The sequence below is a fragment of the Hemiscyllium ocellatum genome, chromosome 4 (assembly GCF_020745735.1).
Source record: "Hemiscyllium ocellatum isolate sHemOce1 chromosome 4, sHemOce1.pat.X.cur, whole genome shotgun sequence".
Lineage (NCBI taxonomy): Eukaryota > Metazoa > Chordata > Chondrichthyes > Orectolobiformes > Hemiscylliidae > Hemiscyllium > Hemiscyllium ocellatum.
Window position 1 is genome coordinate 141,889,008 of NC_083404.1, and position 20,073 is coordinate 141,909,080.

The 20,073-nt window shown below is 42.5% G+C and overlaps 1 protein-coding gene across 3 annotated transcripts in view; it reads left to right on the top strand.

The window, feature by feature from the left end:
- LOC132815145 (anion exchange protein 2-like) overlaps positions 1–20,073 on the top strand; it is a 260,861-nt gene that overhangs the window by 101,884 nt on the left and 138,904 nt on the right. For all 3 annotated transcript variants that reach the window (XM_060823950.1, XM_060823951.1, XM_060823952.1), the window contains one exon: positions 10,966–11,110. In XM_060823950.1, coding sequence (XP_060679933.1) covers positions 11,066–11,110 — 45 coding nt within the window. In that variant the 5' untranslated portion in view covers positions 10,966–11,065. The remainder of the gene's footprint in view (positions 1–10,965; positions 11,111–20,073) is intronic.

A 20,073-nucleotide genomic window follows, 5' to 3' on the forward strand; every position in this document is an offset into this window, starting at 1 on the left:
ACCAAAGTGCATAACCTGTCACTTTCCCACATTGTATTCCATCCTCCATGTGTTTGCACATCTCAAGTCCTTTGGCACGCTTCCCAATTCCTCAACATCACCTGTATCTCCACCTATCTTTGTGTCATCTGAAAACTTAACAATGATGCCCTTAGTTCCTTTGTCCAAATTGTTCATGTATAACTTGAATTGTTATGGTTCCAATACTGACCCCTGCGGAACTCCACTGGTCAGTGGCTCCCACCTGGAAAAGACCTCTTTATCTCTACTCTCTGCCTTCTGCCAGTCAGCCAATCCTATCCATGTCAGTTTCTTGTGCCTAACACCATGGGCTGTTATATTATTTCACCGCCTCCAGTGCTGCACCTTGCAAAAGGCCTTCTGGAAATCCAAATAGATCATGTCCACTGGCTCTCCTTTGGCTAACCTACTCATTACTTCCTCAAAGAGTTCGAGCAGATTTCAGGTATCACCTCCCCTGACAAAGCTGGCTGACTCAGCCCTATTGTACCATGCACTTCCAAGTACTCTGCAATCTCATTTTTAACATCTTACCAACAACCAAGGTCCCTCCTTCTGACTCTCTCCCTTTTTAAACAGAGGTGTTGCATTTGTCATTTTCCAGCCGCTTTGACCCTTTCTGACTCCAATGATTCCAGAAAGATCATCACTAATGCCTCTAAAATCTCTTCAGCTATCTTCTGCGGAACTCTGGGGTGTAGTCTATCCAGTCTGAGTGATTCATTTGCCTTCAGACCTTTCAGCTTACTCCGCACCACCTCATTGATGGCCACTACACTCACCTGTGCCTCCTGACGCTCTCTCCCTTTCCTGCCCTAATTTATTTTTCAGGATATGGAAGTATTTTGGTGTAAATGTGGGGAAGAAATTACAAGTTAGAGCAGTTGGCAGGCCCCCTGACAAGTGCAATGTGGCACAAAGTGTCCAAGAAGTAGGATTGATTGTTTGTGATAAAGAGAGAGCAATCAACATGGTGACTTTAATCTACATCGAAACAGTGAAAGCCAGATTGGCAATAGTGTCCTGGATAAGTGTCATAAAACACTTTTGAGAGAGTTTCTTACAATAGCATTTTTGAAGCTGGCCAGAGAGCAGGTTATGTTAGACTTGGTATTGTGCAATGTGTTAGGATTAATTAGTGACCTCAGAGTTAAGGTACCTCTCGGTAGCATCAAGCCCAGTATGATTGAATTTTGCAACTAGTTTGAAAGAGCAAAGGTTGGATCTAAGGTTAATGATTTAAACCTAAATAAGGACATCTCTGTTGGCATGAATGAGGTAGCTGAAGTGAGATGGGAAACGAGATTAGGAGATAGATCAGCAGAGCATTAGCAGATATTCAAAAGGATATTTCGGCATCCTCAGAATAAGTATTTTTCTATTATTAAAAATATTCAAAGGAAGGAACCATCATTCCTGGTTAATTGAGAAAGTTGGGGAACCTCATATTTATAGAAAAATGATTGACAAGTCAGATATTTGGTTAGAATATGACTGAAAGGGTGCAGAATGACTAAAAGGTTAATCAGGATGAAGAAAGTGGTGTTTAAGAGGAAGATATCTAGGTGTGTAAAAATGGATAGTAATAACTTCTGCAGGTATTTAAAGAGGAATCATATAAATCAAGTGAGTGTAGGTCCTGTAAAGTCTGAGAAAGGGGAGTTAATAGTAGATAATAAGGAAATGGCAGAAGAAATAAATATTTTGCTTCAATCTTTACTACAGAGGATACAAAAAATAATTCCAGTAATAACTGCTAATTGAGATGGATGGGACAGGAAAATTTAGTGAAATTACAATCACAAGGGAGGTGGTTCTGAGTACAGTGCATCAACCATGATCATATCGAATGACAGAGCTGGCACCAAGGGGCTGAATGGCCTATTCCTACTCTTAGTTTCTGTGTTTGGCTGTGATGAGATGTGGTACTTGAAAATGGCATAGAAAAGTTTGTGAAGTAGGCAGCTCTAATGGTGGTCAGTTTGCAAAAAATTGAGATGATGCATTCTGGTAGGAGTAACATGCCTAAAATAAAAGGATTATTCTAAAGGCATGGAGGAGCAGAAAGACCGATTGAGAGAACATTTAAAAAGCGTCCAGTATCCTCGGCTTTATTCATAGGGGGCAGAGACAACAAGAGCAAGGAAAATATATTGAACTTGTATGAGATGCTTAGTTAGTCTTCAGCTGAAATGTTGTGGAGAAAGTGAAGACTGCAGATTTGGAGATTAGATTCGAATGTGGTGTGCTGGAAAAGCACAGCAGGTCAGGCAGCATCCGAGGAGCAGAAGAGCCGATGTCTCGGGCATAAGCCCTTCATCAGCAATGAGAAATGCTTATTCCTCATTCCTAATGAAGGGATTATACCCAAAATGTTGCTTCTCCTGCTCCTAGGATGCTGCCTGATCTGCTGTGCTTTTGAGCTAAAGGACTGTATCGAACTCTGGGGTGACAGTGACCTGGTGGTATTATCACTGCATGACTAATCCAGAGACCCAGGAAATATTATTTTGAATTTTGCCACAGCAGATGATTGAATTTGCATCCAATAAAAATCTGGAATTAAGAGTCTAATAATGAGCATGAAATCTTTGTCAATTTTTGGAAAAAAGCCCATTTGGGTCACTGATGTCCTTCAGGAAGGAAACTGCCATCTTTACCTGGTCTGACCTACATGTGACTACAGACCCACAGCAATGTGGTTGGCTCCTAACTGCCCTCTGAGATGGGCAATAAATGCTGCCCTAGCCAGTGATGCAGTCATGCTGTGAATGAGTAAAATAAAATGAAGATAAATTGATTCACCCAGACAGTGGTGAGCCTGTGGAATTCACTATCGCAGAAGGCAGTCAGAACATTGCATCATCTCAAGAAGGAATTGGATACAGTACTTGGAGTTAAAAGGATCAAAGGATATAGTGTAAAAAAAACAGGAGTAGACAATCTATTTGGATGAACAGTCTCGATCATATTGAATGGGGGACCAAAGTCAACTGGGTTACTGCTCTAATCATGCTCCCAGTTTGTTTCTGTAAGTTTAAGTTTGGTGATTGGGAAACTTCTGGAAACAGTAGTTTGGGACAATATGAATACACATATAAAGAAATATGGGTTGGTTACAAATTGGATACAAAATTAGCTTAGCTACAGAAAACAAAGTAATGGTTTGTGGATGATTATTTTGGCTTGAGCAAAGATTATACTCTAGTTCCACAGAATCAGTGCTGGGCCCTTTGTGTTTCCTGATATATATATATATATATATATATATATATAATTAATGATCTGAACCTTGCTGTACTGGGCAAATTTCAGAATTTGCATATGAAACAAAACTTGGGGGCATTGTAAATTGAGGAGGATGCCGTAGCACTTGATAAGGACATAGAAAGGTTTGTGGAGTGGGCAGCTCTGATGATCAGTGTGGAAAAGATTGAAGTGATGCACTTGGGTAGGAGTAACATGGGCAGAATGTTTAAAATAAAGGGATTACTCTAAAAGGGGTAGAATCCTCAGCTTTATTCATAGGGGCAGAGAGAACAAGAGCAAGCACTTTTGGAAGAATGTGAAGGCATTGGAGATGGTGCAGAAGAGGTTTACAAGAATGGTTCAAGGGATGAGGAACTTTGGTTACCAAGATAAATTGCAGATTTTAGGAGCAATTTGCTCGGGAGAAGAGAACACAGAGGAGATCTGATTGACTTTTTCAAAACATGAGGAAGAAGAAGGCGGCTTATGTGAGGATAGAACATTACAACGCAGTACAGGCCCTTCGGTCCTCGATGTTGCGCCAACCAGTCATACCAATCTGAAGCCCATCTAACCTACACTATTCCATGTACGTCCATATGCTTGTCCAATGACGACTTAAATGTGCTTAAAGTTGGCGAATCTACGACTGTTGCAGGCAAAACATTCCTACTCTCTGATTAAAGCCCCCAATTGTAACCTTATCCATCCTTCAGTATGGAAACTAAAAACAAGCACAGTCTGCCTGATGTGGTTTCAGTTAGACAATCTGTACAACTCTTGAACTCCAAACGCCTTGCAATAGATGTAAGCATACTCAATGCCTACATACCTGCAGTGGTATCTGTAGTGAACTATGTGGCTTTGTTATAAGGTCACCCAGAAGCCTCTGAATAGCAACATTTACAAGTTTCTCATCGTTTAAAAATAATTCTGCTTTACTATTATGATCAAGGGGAGGCAATAGTGTAGTCATTATGTCATCAGACTAGAATCCAGAGACCTAGACAAATGTTCTAGGAGTACAGGTTTAAGGAGAAAAAGAAGGAGAGTGGAGTAATGGATTACTAGATCAGAGATCTATATTGTTATGATGCGGAGGCCAAACTTCATCGGAGGCTGAGGGTGACCATGTAGAGGTTTACAAAATTATGAGGGGCATGGATAGGATAAATAGACAAAGTCTTTTCCCTGGGGTGGGGGAGTCCAGAACTAGAGGGGCATAGGTTTAGGGTGAGAGGGAAAAGATATAAAAGAGACCTAAGGGGCAACTTTTTCACACAGAGGGTGGTACGTTTATGGATGAGATGTGATGGTTCAAATTGTGCACTTAAGAGTTAAAAGTTAGCCAGGAAAGACCTAAAGAAGGAGCTAACAAGAGCCAGGAGGAGACATGAGAAGTGGTTGCCGGATAGGATCAACGAAAGCCCTAAGGCTTTGTATAGGTATATCCGCAATATAAGAATGACTAGAGCAAGATTAGAGCAAATTAAGCATTGTCGTGGCAAGTTGTGCGTGGAGTCAGAGAAGATAGGGAAAGTGCTAAATGATTACGTTTTGTCAGTATTTACACTAGAAAAAGACAATATGGTCAAGGAGAATACTGAGATGCAGACTACTAGATTAGATGGGATTGAGGTGCATAAGGAGGAGGAGTTAGCAATTCTGGAAAGTGTAAAAATAGATAAGTCCCCTAGACTGGATGAGATTTATACTAGGATTCTGTGGGAAGCCAGGGAGGAGATTGCAGAGCCTTTGGCTTTGAACTTTATGTCATCATTGTCTACAGGAATAGTGCCAGAAGACTGAAGGATAACAAATGTTGTTCCATTAGAAGGGGAGTAGAGACAACCCTGGAAATTATAGATCCGTGAGCTTTATATCGGTTGTGGGTAAAATGTTGGAAAGGGTTACAAGATATTGGATTTATAATAATCTAGAAAGGAATAAGTTGATGAGGGATAGTCAACACGGTTTTGTGAAGGGTAGGTCATGCTCACAAACCTTCTTTGAGAAGGTGACCAAACAGGTGGATGAGGGTAAAGCAGTTGATGTGGTGTATATGGATTTCAGTAAGGCATTTGGTAAGGTTCCCCATGGTAGGCCACTGCATAAAATACGGAGGCATGGGATTGAGGGTGATTAAGCGGTTTGGATCAGAAGTTGGCTAGCTGAAAGAAGACAGAGGGTGGTGGTTGGTGAGAAATATTCATCCTGCAGTTCATTTACTAGTTTGGTACCACAAGGATCTGTTTTGGGGCCACTGCTGTTTGTCATTTTTATAAATGACCTGGATGAGGGCATATAAGAATGGGTTAGTAAATTTCTGGATGACACTGAAGTTGGTAGAGTTGTGAGTAGTGATGAAGGATGTGATAGGTTACAGAGAGACCTGGATAAGCTGTAGAGCTGGGCTGCGAAATGGTAATGGAGTTTAATGTGGAAAAGTGTGGGGTGATTCACTTTGGAAGGAGTAACAGGAATGCAGAGTACTGCACTAATGGTAAGATTCTTGGTAGTGTAGATGGGCAGAGAGATCTCTGTGTCCATATACATAGATCCTTGAAAGTTGCCACTCAAGTTGATAGGGTTGTTAAGAAGGTGTATGGTGTGTTAGCTTTTATTACTGGAAGGATTGAGTTTTGGAACCATGCTGCAGCTGTCCAAAAGTGTGGTATGGCCACATTTGGAGTATTGTGTACAGTTCTGGTCACCACATTATAGGAAGGATGTGGAAGCTTTGGAAAGGGTTCAGAGGAGATTTACCAGGATATTGCCTGGTCTGGAAGGAAAGGCTAAGGGACTTGAGGCTATTTTTGTTAGAGAGAAGAAGGTTGAGAGGTGACTTGAGACGTACCAGATAATCAGACAGTTAGGTAGGTTGGACAGTGAGAGCCTTTTTCCTTAGATGGTGATGGCTAGCACGAGGGGACATTGCTTTAAATTGAGGAGTGATAGATATAGGACAGATGTCAGAGAGTAGTAGGGATGTGGAACACACTGCCTGCAACAGTAGTGGAGTTGAAAATGTGTTGCTGGTTAAAGCACAGCAGGTCAGGCAGCATCCAAGGAATAGGAAATTCGACGTTTCGGGCATAAGCCCTTCATCAGGAATCCATTCCTGATGAAGGGCTTATGCCCGAAACGTCGAATTTCCTATTCCTTGGATGCTGCCTGACCTGCTGTGCTTTAACCAGCAACACATTTTCAACTGTGATCTCCAGCATCTGCAGACCTCACTTTTTACAGTAGTGGAGTTGCCAACTTTGAGGGCATTTAAGTGGTCATTGGATAGACATATGGATGAGAATGGAATAGTATAGGTTAGATGGGCTTCAGATTGGTTCCACAGGTCGGCGCAACATTGAGGGCTAAAGGGCCTATAAGTGGGCTGTAATGTTTTGTGTTCTGTGAAGGATCTTGAGAGAGCCAATGTGGAGAAACCATTCCCACTTATTAAAGCTTTGAGAATGAATGGGTGCAGATTTTATAGAGTTTGTTAAAGAAACAAAAATGATGTAAGGAAACTAGTTCTGCTCTGGATTGCACTGCCTGAGACTGGTGGTCGTGGTCAAAGCTTCTAAAGGGATTGAGGGTTATTTGGGAAGGAAGAATGCATACAGTAACAGGAAGCATGAACTTGGGTGAGACATTCATTTGGAAAATCAATGCAGACATGAGAGGTTGATTGGTCTCCTGCACCGTAATATTTATGTGATTCTGGGAATGCGGATTGACTTGATCAGGAATGACAGACTGGGGTATCAGAAGTGAAAAGAGTCACTAATTGTGCTATTCTGCTGTAAAATCTTAATCTCTCTGTCTAAAGAAACAAAGGTTATTGGGTGGAAGAGGCCAGTGAATGAAAGTAAGTTAAACACTTCACCTTTGTGGGATATTAGACTGTCCTATCTTGTACAACCTGTGCAGGTCTGAATTCCAGCTCCCTGCTAGCTCATTACCTGCTTTGTATGAGGCGTGGTGCCAAGTAACTAAGGTGATCCCAGGAATCCAAGTTACGAAGAAAGGTTTTGGAATTCAAACTTGTTTACTTTCACTCGGCCCAGCTGAGGTTTCTGAGGTTATAAAGCGGATTGATGAGAGTCAGAGCAGCTTAATTGTTCAGTGTTGTGAAATAACTAATAAGGCACAAGCTTAATAATTACAACTGAAGCAGAGACTGCCGTCAAAGCACAGCATGACTGATGTTATGTGAAAACCCAAAAGGTTAGCTAGCAGTGGGAGAGTCTTGGAACTGGAGCCAAGAAACTTTGTTACTGGAATTCAGCAACTTCATAGCTGAGGGAGGGAGAATCAGAAGAGGAAAAGACTTGCAAGGTATCCTCACTACTTGTACTGAATTAGATATTCAGAATCTTGCAACATAGAAATGATAACCCATACCCCTCATGGCATCATTTGGTGTTTTTTTAATCATTGATGCAATATGAGCATTGCTGGCTGGGCCAACATTTGTTTTTTGTCCCTGTTTGCCCTGGGATAAGCTGGTGGTAGGCTGCTGCTTTGAGTTGCTGCAGCCCTTTTGGGATAGGGACACCCAGTGCTGTTAGGGAGGGAATTCCAGGATTTTGATCGAGCCACAGTGAAGGAACAATGTTATATTTCCAAATCAGGATGGTGAGTGGTGCGGAGAGGAACTTGCAGATGGTGGTATTTCCCTGTATCTACTGCCCTTGCCTTTTTAAATGATTGAGGTTGCAAGATAATCCTCTACAGAAGCAGCTTCTTATTCCTCAGTGTTGAGACCCATCTGCTTCAGATGTGAGCTCTGGACATGAATAACAGACTGCTACACTCTTGAAGGGTTTCTTCTTTTGGTTTGAATTCATTGTCAGGACGTAGCTGTTGGTTGGAAAGTCTGTTTGTTAAATCGTCCTTTGTTACTAACTGGCTTTCTGGACTACACCTGGGAAGGAGTGTCTTCTCCCAGATGAAAGCGAATGCCTGAAAATATTTTTAAAAAGAAGTCGGTAGAATTTTGAGATATCGGGGATTGATGGCTTTGTTGAGCTGGCGTGAAAGAAGAGTTGAGGCATGGAGCAGATCAGACATGATCTTATTGAATGGTGGGGCAGGCTTGAGGAGCTAAATGTCTTACTACTGCTGCTATTTCTTCATGTTCAGTTGACGCTTAAGGTTCAGCCACACTGGTGTGAGACAAAAGCAGATAGACCCATCAGTGGACTGGTCCAGGACAGCAATGTCAACAAACAACAGAGGTCTTGCAGCAGTCTGACCACTTCACAGTCACTGTTATTGTGAGCTGCTTCTTATCTCATAGTTTAAAAAGAAAACTTATTTCTATTTCTCTGATTTAGCAATGTATGTTTTGAGCTCACATTCACAGGATTATTAATCATTAGCATGGCTAGTACATTGCCCTATGTATATTCGAAATGTTTCTTGTACTCTTTCTCATTCAAATCTCAATCACTTGCTTTCAACCCAGACCCTTCGATGAAGGGGACAGTCTCAGCACATGGGGTAAACATTTTCGCACTGAAGTGAGGAAATGTTTCTTCACACAGAGGGTAGTGAACCTTGGGCGTTCTCTACCACTGAAGGCTGTGAAATCAAAGTCATTTGAATATATTCAAGAAAGAGATAGATAAAATTTTACATGTTAAAGGCTTCCAGGGGAAAGGGAGAAAGCTGGAGCATTATATTGAGAAAGAGGATCAACCATGATCATATTGAATGCCAGAGCAGACTTGAATGGCCGAAAAGCCAATTCTCCATCCTAGTTTCTGTGTTAATAATTGGACAGGGCCTGCCAACAGGCGGAGAACTACGGCCGTGATACCAGCCATCACAAACAAGCGTTCAAGAACAGGCTTAAAGAGAAATGTAAGCAGGAAAGGGAGATAACAGATTAGGTTTGTCCTGCATTTCAGCATGGTCAGCTTTTAAGCTGTATTCAGTTAGTTTAAATACATTGTGACTTGCAGGTGCTGGTGTTGGGACTTGTGATGAAGAGGCAGCGCCTTGAAAGTTAATGCTTCCAAATAAACCTGTTGGATTATATCCTGGTGTTGTGTGATTTTTAACTCAAATACATTGAAATGGAGGACAGCATTCTGCTCACGTCTGTTCAGTAATTCATGGCTGATCTGTGCATCACTCCATCTTCTGGCTAGGTTCTGTAATCCCTTCATACCCTTACACAGAATGAATCTTAGCACTTCTGGAATGTACAGTTCACCTCCAATTTTTGCTTTTCTTGGGTTGAAAATGTATCAGATTTCCACTCTTCACTCCCTTTTGTGTGAAGATGTGCTTCCTGACATCACTCTAAACAGGCTATTCCTAATGTCAAGGTTGTGCTCCCTCGCTGTGGGCCCCTGTCTCTCCCTATCTTTCGTCCCCCATCCCCACAACAGTTTGTCTTGAAGTTGCCCAGCAAATCCTTTAATCATTTTAAACACTTCATTAGACTATTACTTCATCCTGCAATGCTCTGTGCCTGAGAAAATGTAAGTCTCCACTGGTAGAGCAATTTTGTCACTGAGAGATGGGAAGCATCATAGATGTAAATGCAGTGAATTTCTAGAATGTATTCAGGACAGTTTTCTAGAACATGATGTTTTAACAGCGATAAAAGAAACAGCCATAACAGGATTCAATGATAAACCCACTGATACAAATGTATCAAGTGAATGGGCAAAACTTTGGGAATTGGATTTGTTTTGGGAAACATGCATTTTGATCGGAAGAAGACAGATTGGGCTAGTTGCTTATTAGTGAGAGATTTGGAACTGATTTTGGTGATCATGTACACAGATCACTAGGAATAGGACGAATCTGAAAAGAAACAAATAGGTTAATATAGTTTTGGTATTTATTCCAAGGACACTGGGATTCAAAAACCAGAAAGTGGTGTTTTAGCTGCCCAGAGCCTTGATCAGATTCCTTCTGGTGAACTACATTCAGTTCTAGTCATCATACCTTGGCAATCTAAGTTGTACTATAAAGAGCATACATCAGAATCACCAGAATTGTAACATGGCTTAAAGGAATAAATTATGTTCATGGTTACGTAGATTCGCCATGTGTTTAGAGACTGAGGTATGGTTCGTGTCGGTTGAAATCAATTAGAGAATTAAATAGGATAATGAAAAGCTGGTGAAGAGGAACAAAGAATTAAGGTAAACTGTTGAGGAGTGAACTTAAAACAAGCACTATTCCACATAAAGCACAATGCAACTGTGCAAGTCTTCTCACAGCTGACTGAATAGGGTGGGTTTGAGGTGGTGTCAGTTGGAGTTTTAAAAACTGAAGATGGATTTGCTTTGGGGCGAGATATCAAAGATATTGATCAAAAAACTGGTAAGTGGAGTTTAGCTGCTGATGAAGCACAATCAAATCGATTGGGCTAGGCTCAAGGATCTAAATGCCCTCCTCTTGTTCCTGACATTCCTTGCAGCATCATGGGCATCAGAGTATTGGAGCTTTTGGAACAGTAGTGCTCCTCTGTGGTACACCATGAGGAACTGATGGATAAAATACTGAAGTACTTATGAAATACCGATGAAATAGTTCCTGTTGATGCCAAGGCAGGTATTGCATAGACTGTGGCCATTGTGAATGTGGACATCACATTTTATTGTGCAAAATGTGAAGATGAAAATGAGAAGGAAATAGTGACGATCTTTGTTTTTAAATTACATTTTATAGGTTATGCTGTCCCAAAGACATTCACTGAATTTGCGTGAAAAGGAAAAAGGTTAAAAAGAGATATCTTCAGAAAAGTTGCAGCACCAAGTTGAACAGTACGATGGACTCACCGGTTTCTCCAGAGCTTCACGTCGTTGTTCAATGTGTGAGTATCCATGAGCTGCATTCCAGTGTGGACAACTCACCTGCATCACCCTGAAAACTAAATATTCTGGGGAATGTTAATGGTGTGAGAAGGTGAGAGTCATATTCCAATGGACCATAAACAACAGCCTCAAAACAGCAGGAAAATACGATGAGTTAATTGCGCTCTCAGTTATGAGTTTATAAAATATCCAACAGTTTGTTACAATGAGGAGATTCACCTCCTGTTCAGATGTCCTACAAATTGGTAGAGATTTGGCACTATGAGCTGCTCGACCCTCCACTCTGACCTTTCACCATCACCCCCTCCTATCTGCATCTACTTACTGCCTTCTCGGCTACCTTCCCATGCCATCCCACTCCTACCATCATATTTATTCCCCCCACCCCATCCCACCTGCCAACCCACCTCATTCCCGATGAAGTGCTTATGCCCGAAACGTTGACTCCACTGTTCCTCAGATGCTGCCTGACCTGCTGTGCTTTTCCCAGCACCACACTTTTCGAAACTCACCCTAGTTCCAAACTTCCAGCTCAGCGCTGTCCCCATGACTCGTCCGGACTTGTCCTACCTGCCTATCTCCTTTTCCACCTATCCACTCCACCCTCTCCTCCCTGACCTATCACCTTCATCCCCTCCCCCACTCACCTATTGTACTCTCTGCTACTTTCTCCCCACCCCCACCCTCCTCTAGCTTATCTCTCCACGCTTCAGGCTCTCTGCCCTTATTCCCTATGAAGGGCTTTTGCCCGAAACTTCGATTTCGCTGCTCGTTGGATGCTGCCTGAACTGCTGTGCTCTTCCAGCACCACTGATCCAGAATCTGGTTTCCAGCATCTGCAGTCATTGTTTTTACCTCCTATAAAAGCCCAGTCGCTCCAATCTTTCAGCGTAAGATAGTCCCACCATTCCAGGAATTGACCTTGTGAACCTACGCTGCACTCCCTCAATAGCCAGAATGTCTTTCCTCAAGTTTGGAGACCAAAACTGCGTAAAATATTCCAGGTGCGGTCTCACCAGGGCCCTGTACAGCTGCAGAAGGACCTCTTTGCTTCTATACTCAATTCCTCTTGTTATGAAGGCCAGCATGCGATGAGCTTTCTTCACTGCCTGCTGTACCTGCATGCTTGCTTTCATTGACTGATGTACAAGAACACCCAGATCTCTCTGTATTGCCCCTTTACCTAACTTGATTCAATTTAGGTAGTAATCTGCCTTCCTGTTCTTGCCACCAAAGTGGATAACCACACATTTATCCACATTAAACTGCATCTGCCATGCATTCATCCACTCACCTAGCCTGTCCAGGTCACCCTGTATCCTTCTCACGTTTCACCCTGCCACCCAGCTTTGTGTCATCAGCAAATTTGCTAATATTACTTTTAATACCTTCATCTATATCATTAATGTACATTGTAAAACTCTGCGGTCCCAGCACTGATCCCTGCGGTACCCCACTGGTCACCGCCTGCCATTCCGAAGGGGAGCCGTTTATCACTACTCTTTGTTTCCTGTCAGCCAGCCAATTTGCAATCCATGTCAATATTTTGCCCCTAATACCATGTGCCCTAATTTTGCTCACTAACCTCCTATGTGGGACTTTATCAAAGGCTTTCTGAAAGTCCAGGTATACTACATCCACTGGATCTCCCTTGTCCATCTTCAGAGTTACATCCTCAAAAAATTCCAGAAGATTAGTCAAGCATGATTTCCCTTTCGTAAATCCACGCTGACTCTGACCTATCCTGTTACTGCTATCCAGATGTGTCATAATTTTGTCCTTTATAATTGACTCCAGCATTTTTCCCACCACTGTGGTCAGACTAACTGGTCTATAATTCTCTGTTTTCTCTCTCACTCCTTTCTTAAAAAGTGGGACAACATTAATCACCCTCCAATCCGCAGGAACTGATCCTGAATCTATAGAATATTGGAAAATGATCACCAATGCATCCATGATTTCTAGAACCACCTCCTTCAGTAACCTGGGATGCAGACCATCAGGTCCCGGGGACTTATCAGCCTTCAGACCTAACAGTTTCTCCAACACCATTTCCTGCCTAATATAAATTCCCTTCAGTTCAGGTCCTTCAGCCACTTTTACATCTGGGAGATTGTTCGTGTCTTCCCCAGTGAAGACCGATCTAAAGTACCAGTTCAACTCTTCTGCCATTTCTTTGTTCTCATCAATCAACTTTGTCATTTCCTCAATGATTTCTATTAAGTTGGTAAGACATGACCTTCCCACACAAAACCATGCTGCCTATCACTGACAAGCCCATTTTTTTCCAAATCTAAATAGATCGTCGCCCTCAGTATCTTCTCCAGCAGCTTCCCTTTCATTGGCGTTAGGCTTACCAGTCTATAATTACCTGGATTATCCCTGCTACCCTCCTTAAATGAAAAGATAACATTAGCAATTCTCCAGTCTTCTGGGACCTCCCCCTTGTTCAAGGATGCTCAAGATATCTGTTAAGGCCCCACGTATTTCCTCTCACGCTTCTCTCAATAACCTGCAATCCATCCCACCTGGACCTGGGCACTTGCCTTTTAGAATACCCAACACTTCCTCCCTCCTTATGCCAACTTGACCTCGAGTAATTTCATGCCCCCAAGAGGAATCTTCTCTATATAGACTGCTTTGAAACTCTTGATAATTTTAAATATCTCAATGAGATCACCTCTTAGCCTTAAAATTATAAAATCATTTGGCCCATTGAATCTGCATCGACAAAACTACTCTCACTCTACACTAGTACTACTTTCTCGCACTTGACCCGTAGCCTTGAATATTATGACGTTAAGTGATTTTTAAAGATTTTGAGGTTTCCCCCTCAACCACCCTCCCAGACAGTGCATTTACCCTCTGGGTGAAAAGCATTTTTCTCAAATACTGTCTTCACCTCCTGCCCATCATTATAAAATTACACCCCCTTGTTTAACCAAGGGGAACAGCTGCTTCCTAGCTGTACATGCTCTCAATCTTCTGTACCTGAATCAGGTCCCCTCTCAAACTTCTCTACTTTAAAGAAAACAACCCAAGATTTTCACACTTCCTAGATAAACTGTTCCACCACATGCAAACATCCTGGTGGACCTCCTCTGCATTCTCTTCGTTGCAATCACTTCCTTCCTATGGTGTGTTGACCACAGTCCTCCAACTGTGACCTAACCAGAGTTTGTACAGCTCCAAAATAATCTCCCTGCTCATATAGAGAATGCCATGATTGATTTTTTAAAAACGTGTCCCTACATAGTCGCCCTATTAACTTGTCCTCCTGCCTTCAGGGAGCTGTGGACAAACGCCCCAAGGTGCCTCTGTCCCTCTGAATTTCTTAGGGTCCTACCATTCATTGAATACTCACTTGTCTTAATGCTTCCAAAGTGCATCACTCACATTTATCATGGTTAAATTTGATCTGCCAATCTGACCAATCCATCTAACTTAAGATCTTCTTCCTCACTGTCAGCACACTGGCCAATCTTTGTGTTATTTGCATATGTCCTTATAATTGCTCCTGTATTTTATTCTATATCACACACACATATATATATATAATGAATAATAAAGGACCCAGCTCTGATCCTTGTGGTAAATCACTAGACACTGGCCCATAGTCTCACAAACAACCTCCAAACCAGCATACTCTTCCTCTCACCACTAGGCTAATTTTGGATCCAACTTGCCAAGCTATCCTGAATTCCATGGGCTTTTGTATCTTCTGTATGTCTCCCATGTGAGACCTTGTCAAAGACTTCGCTGAAATCTATATAAACTGCATTAACCTCTTACTAAATAAAAACTGAAAGAACTGCAGATGCTGGAAATCAGATATAAAAACAGACCTGAGGAAAGTTCACTAGACCTGAAGCATTAACTCTGAGATTTCTTCACAGATGCTGCCCGACCTGCTGAGCTTTTCCAGCAATTTCTGTTTTCATTTTAACTTCATTATCCTCATCTAGAAACCTGATCACCCCCTCGAGAAAATCAATCAAATTTGGTCGACATGATCTCCCTCTGTCAAAGCCATGCTGACTATCCCTAGTCAAACCTTGTCTCTCCAAGTGGAGATTAGTTCTCTCCTTCAGAATGTTTTCCAGGAATTTCCTTACCACTGATAGGAGACTCACTGGTCATAGAGTCATAGAGATATACAACACGGAAACAGACTCTTCGGTCCAACTCATCCATGCCAACCAGATATTCTAACCTAATCTAGTCCCATTTGCCAGCAATTGGCCCATATCCCTCTAAATCTTTCTAATCCCTCTAAACCCTTCTTATGTTTGTCCCCATCCAGATGTCTTTTGAATGTTGTAATTTATACCAGCTTCCACCACTTCCTCTGGCAGCTCATCCCATACACTCACTAATCTCTGTGTGAAAAAGTTGCTCCTTCGATTCTTTTTAAGTCTATGCCCCCTCACCTTAAACCATGCCATCTAGATTTGGACTCCCCCACCCTGAGGGAAAGACTTTGACAATTCAAGCCTATCCATGCTCCTCATGATTTCATAAACCTCTGTAAGGTCACTCCTCAGCGTCTGATGCTCCAGGGAAAATAGCCCCGGCTTATTCAGCCTCGTCCTATTGCTCAAACCCTCCAACCTGGCAACTTTAAATCTTTTCTGAATCCTTTCAAGTTTCACAACATCCTTCCTATAGTAGGGAGACCAGAATTGAATGCACTATTCCAGAAGTGGTCTTACTAATGTCCTGTACAGATGCAACTGTTGTGTGTGGAGGCGGAGGAGATTGGAGAGACATTAAATCAGTACTTTTCATCAGTATTCACTCAGGAACAGGACACTGTTGCTGATGTGAATATGGAATCACAAATAATTAGAATGGATGCCCTGGAAATATGCAGGGAAGAGGTTTTGGGAATATTGGAAAGGATGAATATAGATAAGTCTCCTGGGCCTGATGGCATTTACCCCAGGATCCTATGGGAAGCTAGGGAGGAGATAGCAGAGCCATTGGCCTGGATTTTTATGTCGTCATTGTCAACGGGAATAGTACCAGAGGACTGGAGGATAGCGAATGTGGTCCCATTGTTCAAGAAAGGGAGTAGGGATAGCCCTAGTAACTATAGGCCAGTGAGTCTGACTTCAGTGGTGGGCAAAGTCTTAGAGAGAATGGTAAGGGATAAAATTTATGATCATCTGGGTAGGAATAACGTGATCAGGGATAGCCAGCATGGTTTTGTGAAGGGCAGGTCGTGCCTCACAAACCTTATTGAGTTCTTTGAGAAGGTGACTAAGGAAGTGGATGAGGGTAAAGCAGTAGATGTTGTGTATATGGATTTTAGTAAGGCGTTCGATAAGGTTCCCCATGGTAGGCTAATGCTAAAACTACGGAGGTATGGCATTGAGGATACATTAGAGGTTTGGATTAGGAATTGGCTGGCTGGAAGGAGACAGAGGGTAGTAGTTGATGGATTATGTTCATCTTGGAGCGCAGTTACTAGCGGTGTACCACAAGGATCTGTTTTGGGACCATTGCTTTTTGTTATCTTTATAAATGATCTAGAGGAAGGACTTGAAAGCTGGGTAAGCAAGTTTGCGGATGACACAAAAGTCGGTGGAGTTGTGGATAGTGAGGAAGGAAGTGGTAGGTTACAGCGGGATATAGATAAGTTGCAGAGCTGGGCGGAAATGTGGCAAATGGAATTCAATGTAGCTAAGTGCGAAGTCGTTCACTTTGGTAGGAATAACAAGATGATGGATTACTGGGCTAATGGTAGGCTACTTGGTAGTGTGGATGAGCAGAGGGATCTTGGTGTCCATGTACACAGATCTCTGAAAGTTGCCACCCAGGTAAACAGTGCTGTGAGGAAGGCATATGGTGTACTGGGCTTTATTGGCAGAGGAATTGAGTTCCGGAGTCCTGAGGTCATGTTGCAGTTGTATAAGACTCTGGTGAGGCCTCATCTGGAGTATTGTGTGCAGTTTTGGTCGCCATACTATAGGAAGGATGTGGAAGCTTTAGAACGAGTGCAGAGGAGGTTTACCAGGATGTTGCCTGGAATGGTAGGAAAATCTTATGAGGAAAGGCTGAGGCACTTGGGGCTGTTCTCATTGGAGAAGAGAAGGTTTAGGGGAGATCTGATAGAAGTGTATAAGATGATTAGGGGTTTAGATAGGGTAGACACTGAGAACCTTTTACCGCTAATGGAGTCAGCTGTTACTAGGGGACATAGCTTTAAATTAAGGGGTGGTAGGTATAGGACAGATGTTAGGGGTAGATTCTTCACACAGCGGGTTGTGAGTTCATGGAATGCCCTGCCCGTATCAGTGGTGAACTCTCCTTCTTTATGGTCATTTAAGCGGGCATTGGATAGGCATTTGGAAGTTATTGGGCTAGTATAGGTTAGGTAGGATTCGGTCGGCGCAACATCGAGGGCCGAAGGGCCTGTACTGCGCTGTATCCTTCTATGTATGTTCTATGTAACATGATCTTACAACTCCTATACTCAATGCACTGATCAATAAAGGAAAGCATACCAAATGCTACTTTCACTACCCTGTTTACCTGCGACTGCACTTTCAACAAACTATGAACCTGCACTCCAAGGGTAGTTTTGTTTGGCAACATGCCCCCACTAAGTGTATAAGTCCTATCCTGATATGCCTTACCAAAGTGCAGCACCACACATTGGTCTAGATCAAGCTCCATCTACTCTGCAATTCACTAGTTTTGTATACCACCCTTCTTGAAAAGTGGAATCACATTAGCTATCCTCATGTCTTCTGTGGTCAGAGAGCAATTAAAAACTTTACTTAAGATCCCCTGTAATTTCCTCCGTCATCTCCTGCAGCAGCCTGGGATAAAACCCATTCGGATCTGGGGACTGTCCACTTTTAAGCCCACCAAAAGCTCCTCGCTCCCTACATCAATCTGCTCACTTAGCTCACAGACTCGCTTCTCGAATTCTGTATCTGCATCCTTCTCCTCCAAAGTGAAAACTTCTTTAGGCTGTTCTAGACTGGGTATTGTCAGTGAGGGTGTTGGTTAGCTCAGTTGGCTGGTTTGTAATGAAGTACGATGTCAACAATGTGTTTTCAATTCTCACACTGGCCATGGTTACCATGAAAGACTTCCTTTCTCATACCTCTGCCCTTGTGCAACCTTGTGGTCTGGTAAGACTATAGCAACTCTCCTCCTTGAAGCAATCTTTTAAAGCCATCCTTGATCAAGCTGGAAGCCATTCATCTAAACATGTCCTTATATGATATGGTGTTGATTCTTAATTTATCATCCACCCTGGGGTGTTTCATTATGGTAAGGGTGTGTAGAAATACAAGTTGTTGATTTGTGTCATTGAGGTTTTATGTGCTAATTTAAAGATGATGTAAACATAAGATAGAAATGTTGGGAGCATGTGGAGGCAGGTGGAGCTGTGGTTTATGAGCAGGACATGTAAATACAGTGGATTCAAGCAAATCATCATCTCTGTCTTATGTCAACATTGAGACACTCACCAAAACCTGTATGGCTTTTGCTGGATAAGCATGTTAAGGTTTACAAAATCAAGTTGTGTAAAAAAAAGTTCTTGGAGTCACAGGTCAGTCAACTAATTGAATGATGTGATAGGCTTTTGTAATTGAATGGCCACCTCCCTGTTCCTGTAATCCTCGGTGCATTGCAGCTTGCAGCATCAAGACTAAAACTTCTTGTTGAGATTAGAGGGACTGATGACCTTGAAATGACAGTCTCCTTGAATGGCTGACTGTGTGAAGTTTCTTTGTGAAGCAGTTTCCTTCAGCATTTTACTTCTTGATATATAGTGGGGAAGATTTTGAATGTTATAGTTTAAATACTCAAAAGAATCTGTGACTTTCCTGTTAAAATTTCACAGCGTTAAGAGTTTGAGTAAGCAGCCCATGCTCTTCTTTTGACTTTCGCTCAGTTTCTGTCAGAGTCATGTTTGAGCAAAGTACTGGAAAATGGGATCAGAATAGTTCGGTGATTATTTTTGATAGATGCACACTTGATGGCTGATGGGCTTGTTTCTGTGGGTGCTATAGATGCCTCTGATCTATGACTCACTCAGTAACCCTCTGGTGTCTGAGTCAGAAGATTCTCGATTGTCCGCCTCTAGACTCTGGGCTGACAGTCCCAGACCGGTACTGAGACTGTGTGTTCAATATTTATCTTTCAACCTACGCCTATTGCTATTTGTGGAATCTTGCTCTGCACAATTGGCAGTGGCAGCACAGTGAAAATGTCAGCAGATTAATAATCCAGCAAACCTGGCTATGGCTCTGGAGAGATGAGTTCATACCCTACCCTATGCAACTGAGGAAATTCAAACTCAGTTCGTTATGAAGTCTTAAGTGAAAAGCTGCTCTCAGTGACTGTGACCTTGAAACAACTGAATTGTCATAAATACGCATCTGATTCATTGATATCCTTTAAGGAAGAAATGTGCCGTTCTTATCTGGTCTGACCTACATGTGACTCCAGACCCACAGCAACGTGGGCGGCACGGTGGCCCAGTGGTTAGCACTGCTGCCTCACAGTGCCTGAGACCCGGGTTCAGTTCCCGACTCAGGCGACTGACTGTGTGGAGTTTGCACGTTCTCCCCGTGTCTGCGTGGGTTTCCTCCGGGTGCTCCGGTTTCCTCCCGCAGTCCAAAGATGTGTGGGCCAGGTGAATTGGCCATGCTAAATTGCCCGTAGTGTTAGGTGGGGTAAATGTAGGGGTATGGGTGGGTTGCGCTTCGGCGGGTCAGTGTGGACTTGTTGGGCCGAAGGGCCTGTTTCCACACTGTAAATCTAATCTAATCTAATCTTAACTTGCCTTTCAAATATGCTAAAAAGCCAGTAAGTTAGAAGACAGCTCATCATTGCCATCTTGAGGGCAATTAGGGATGGGCAACAAATAGGAGTTTTGCCAGTCTCTCACTCATTCCACTGCAAGAACAAAAGTAATTGCTTGGTAAAACAGGGTTTA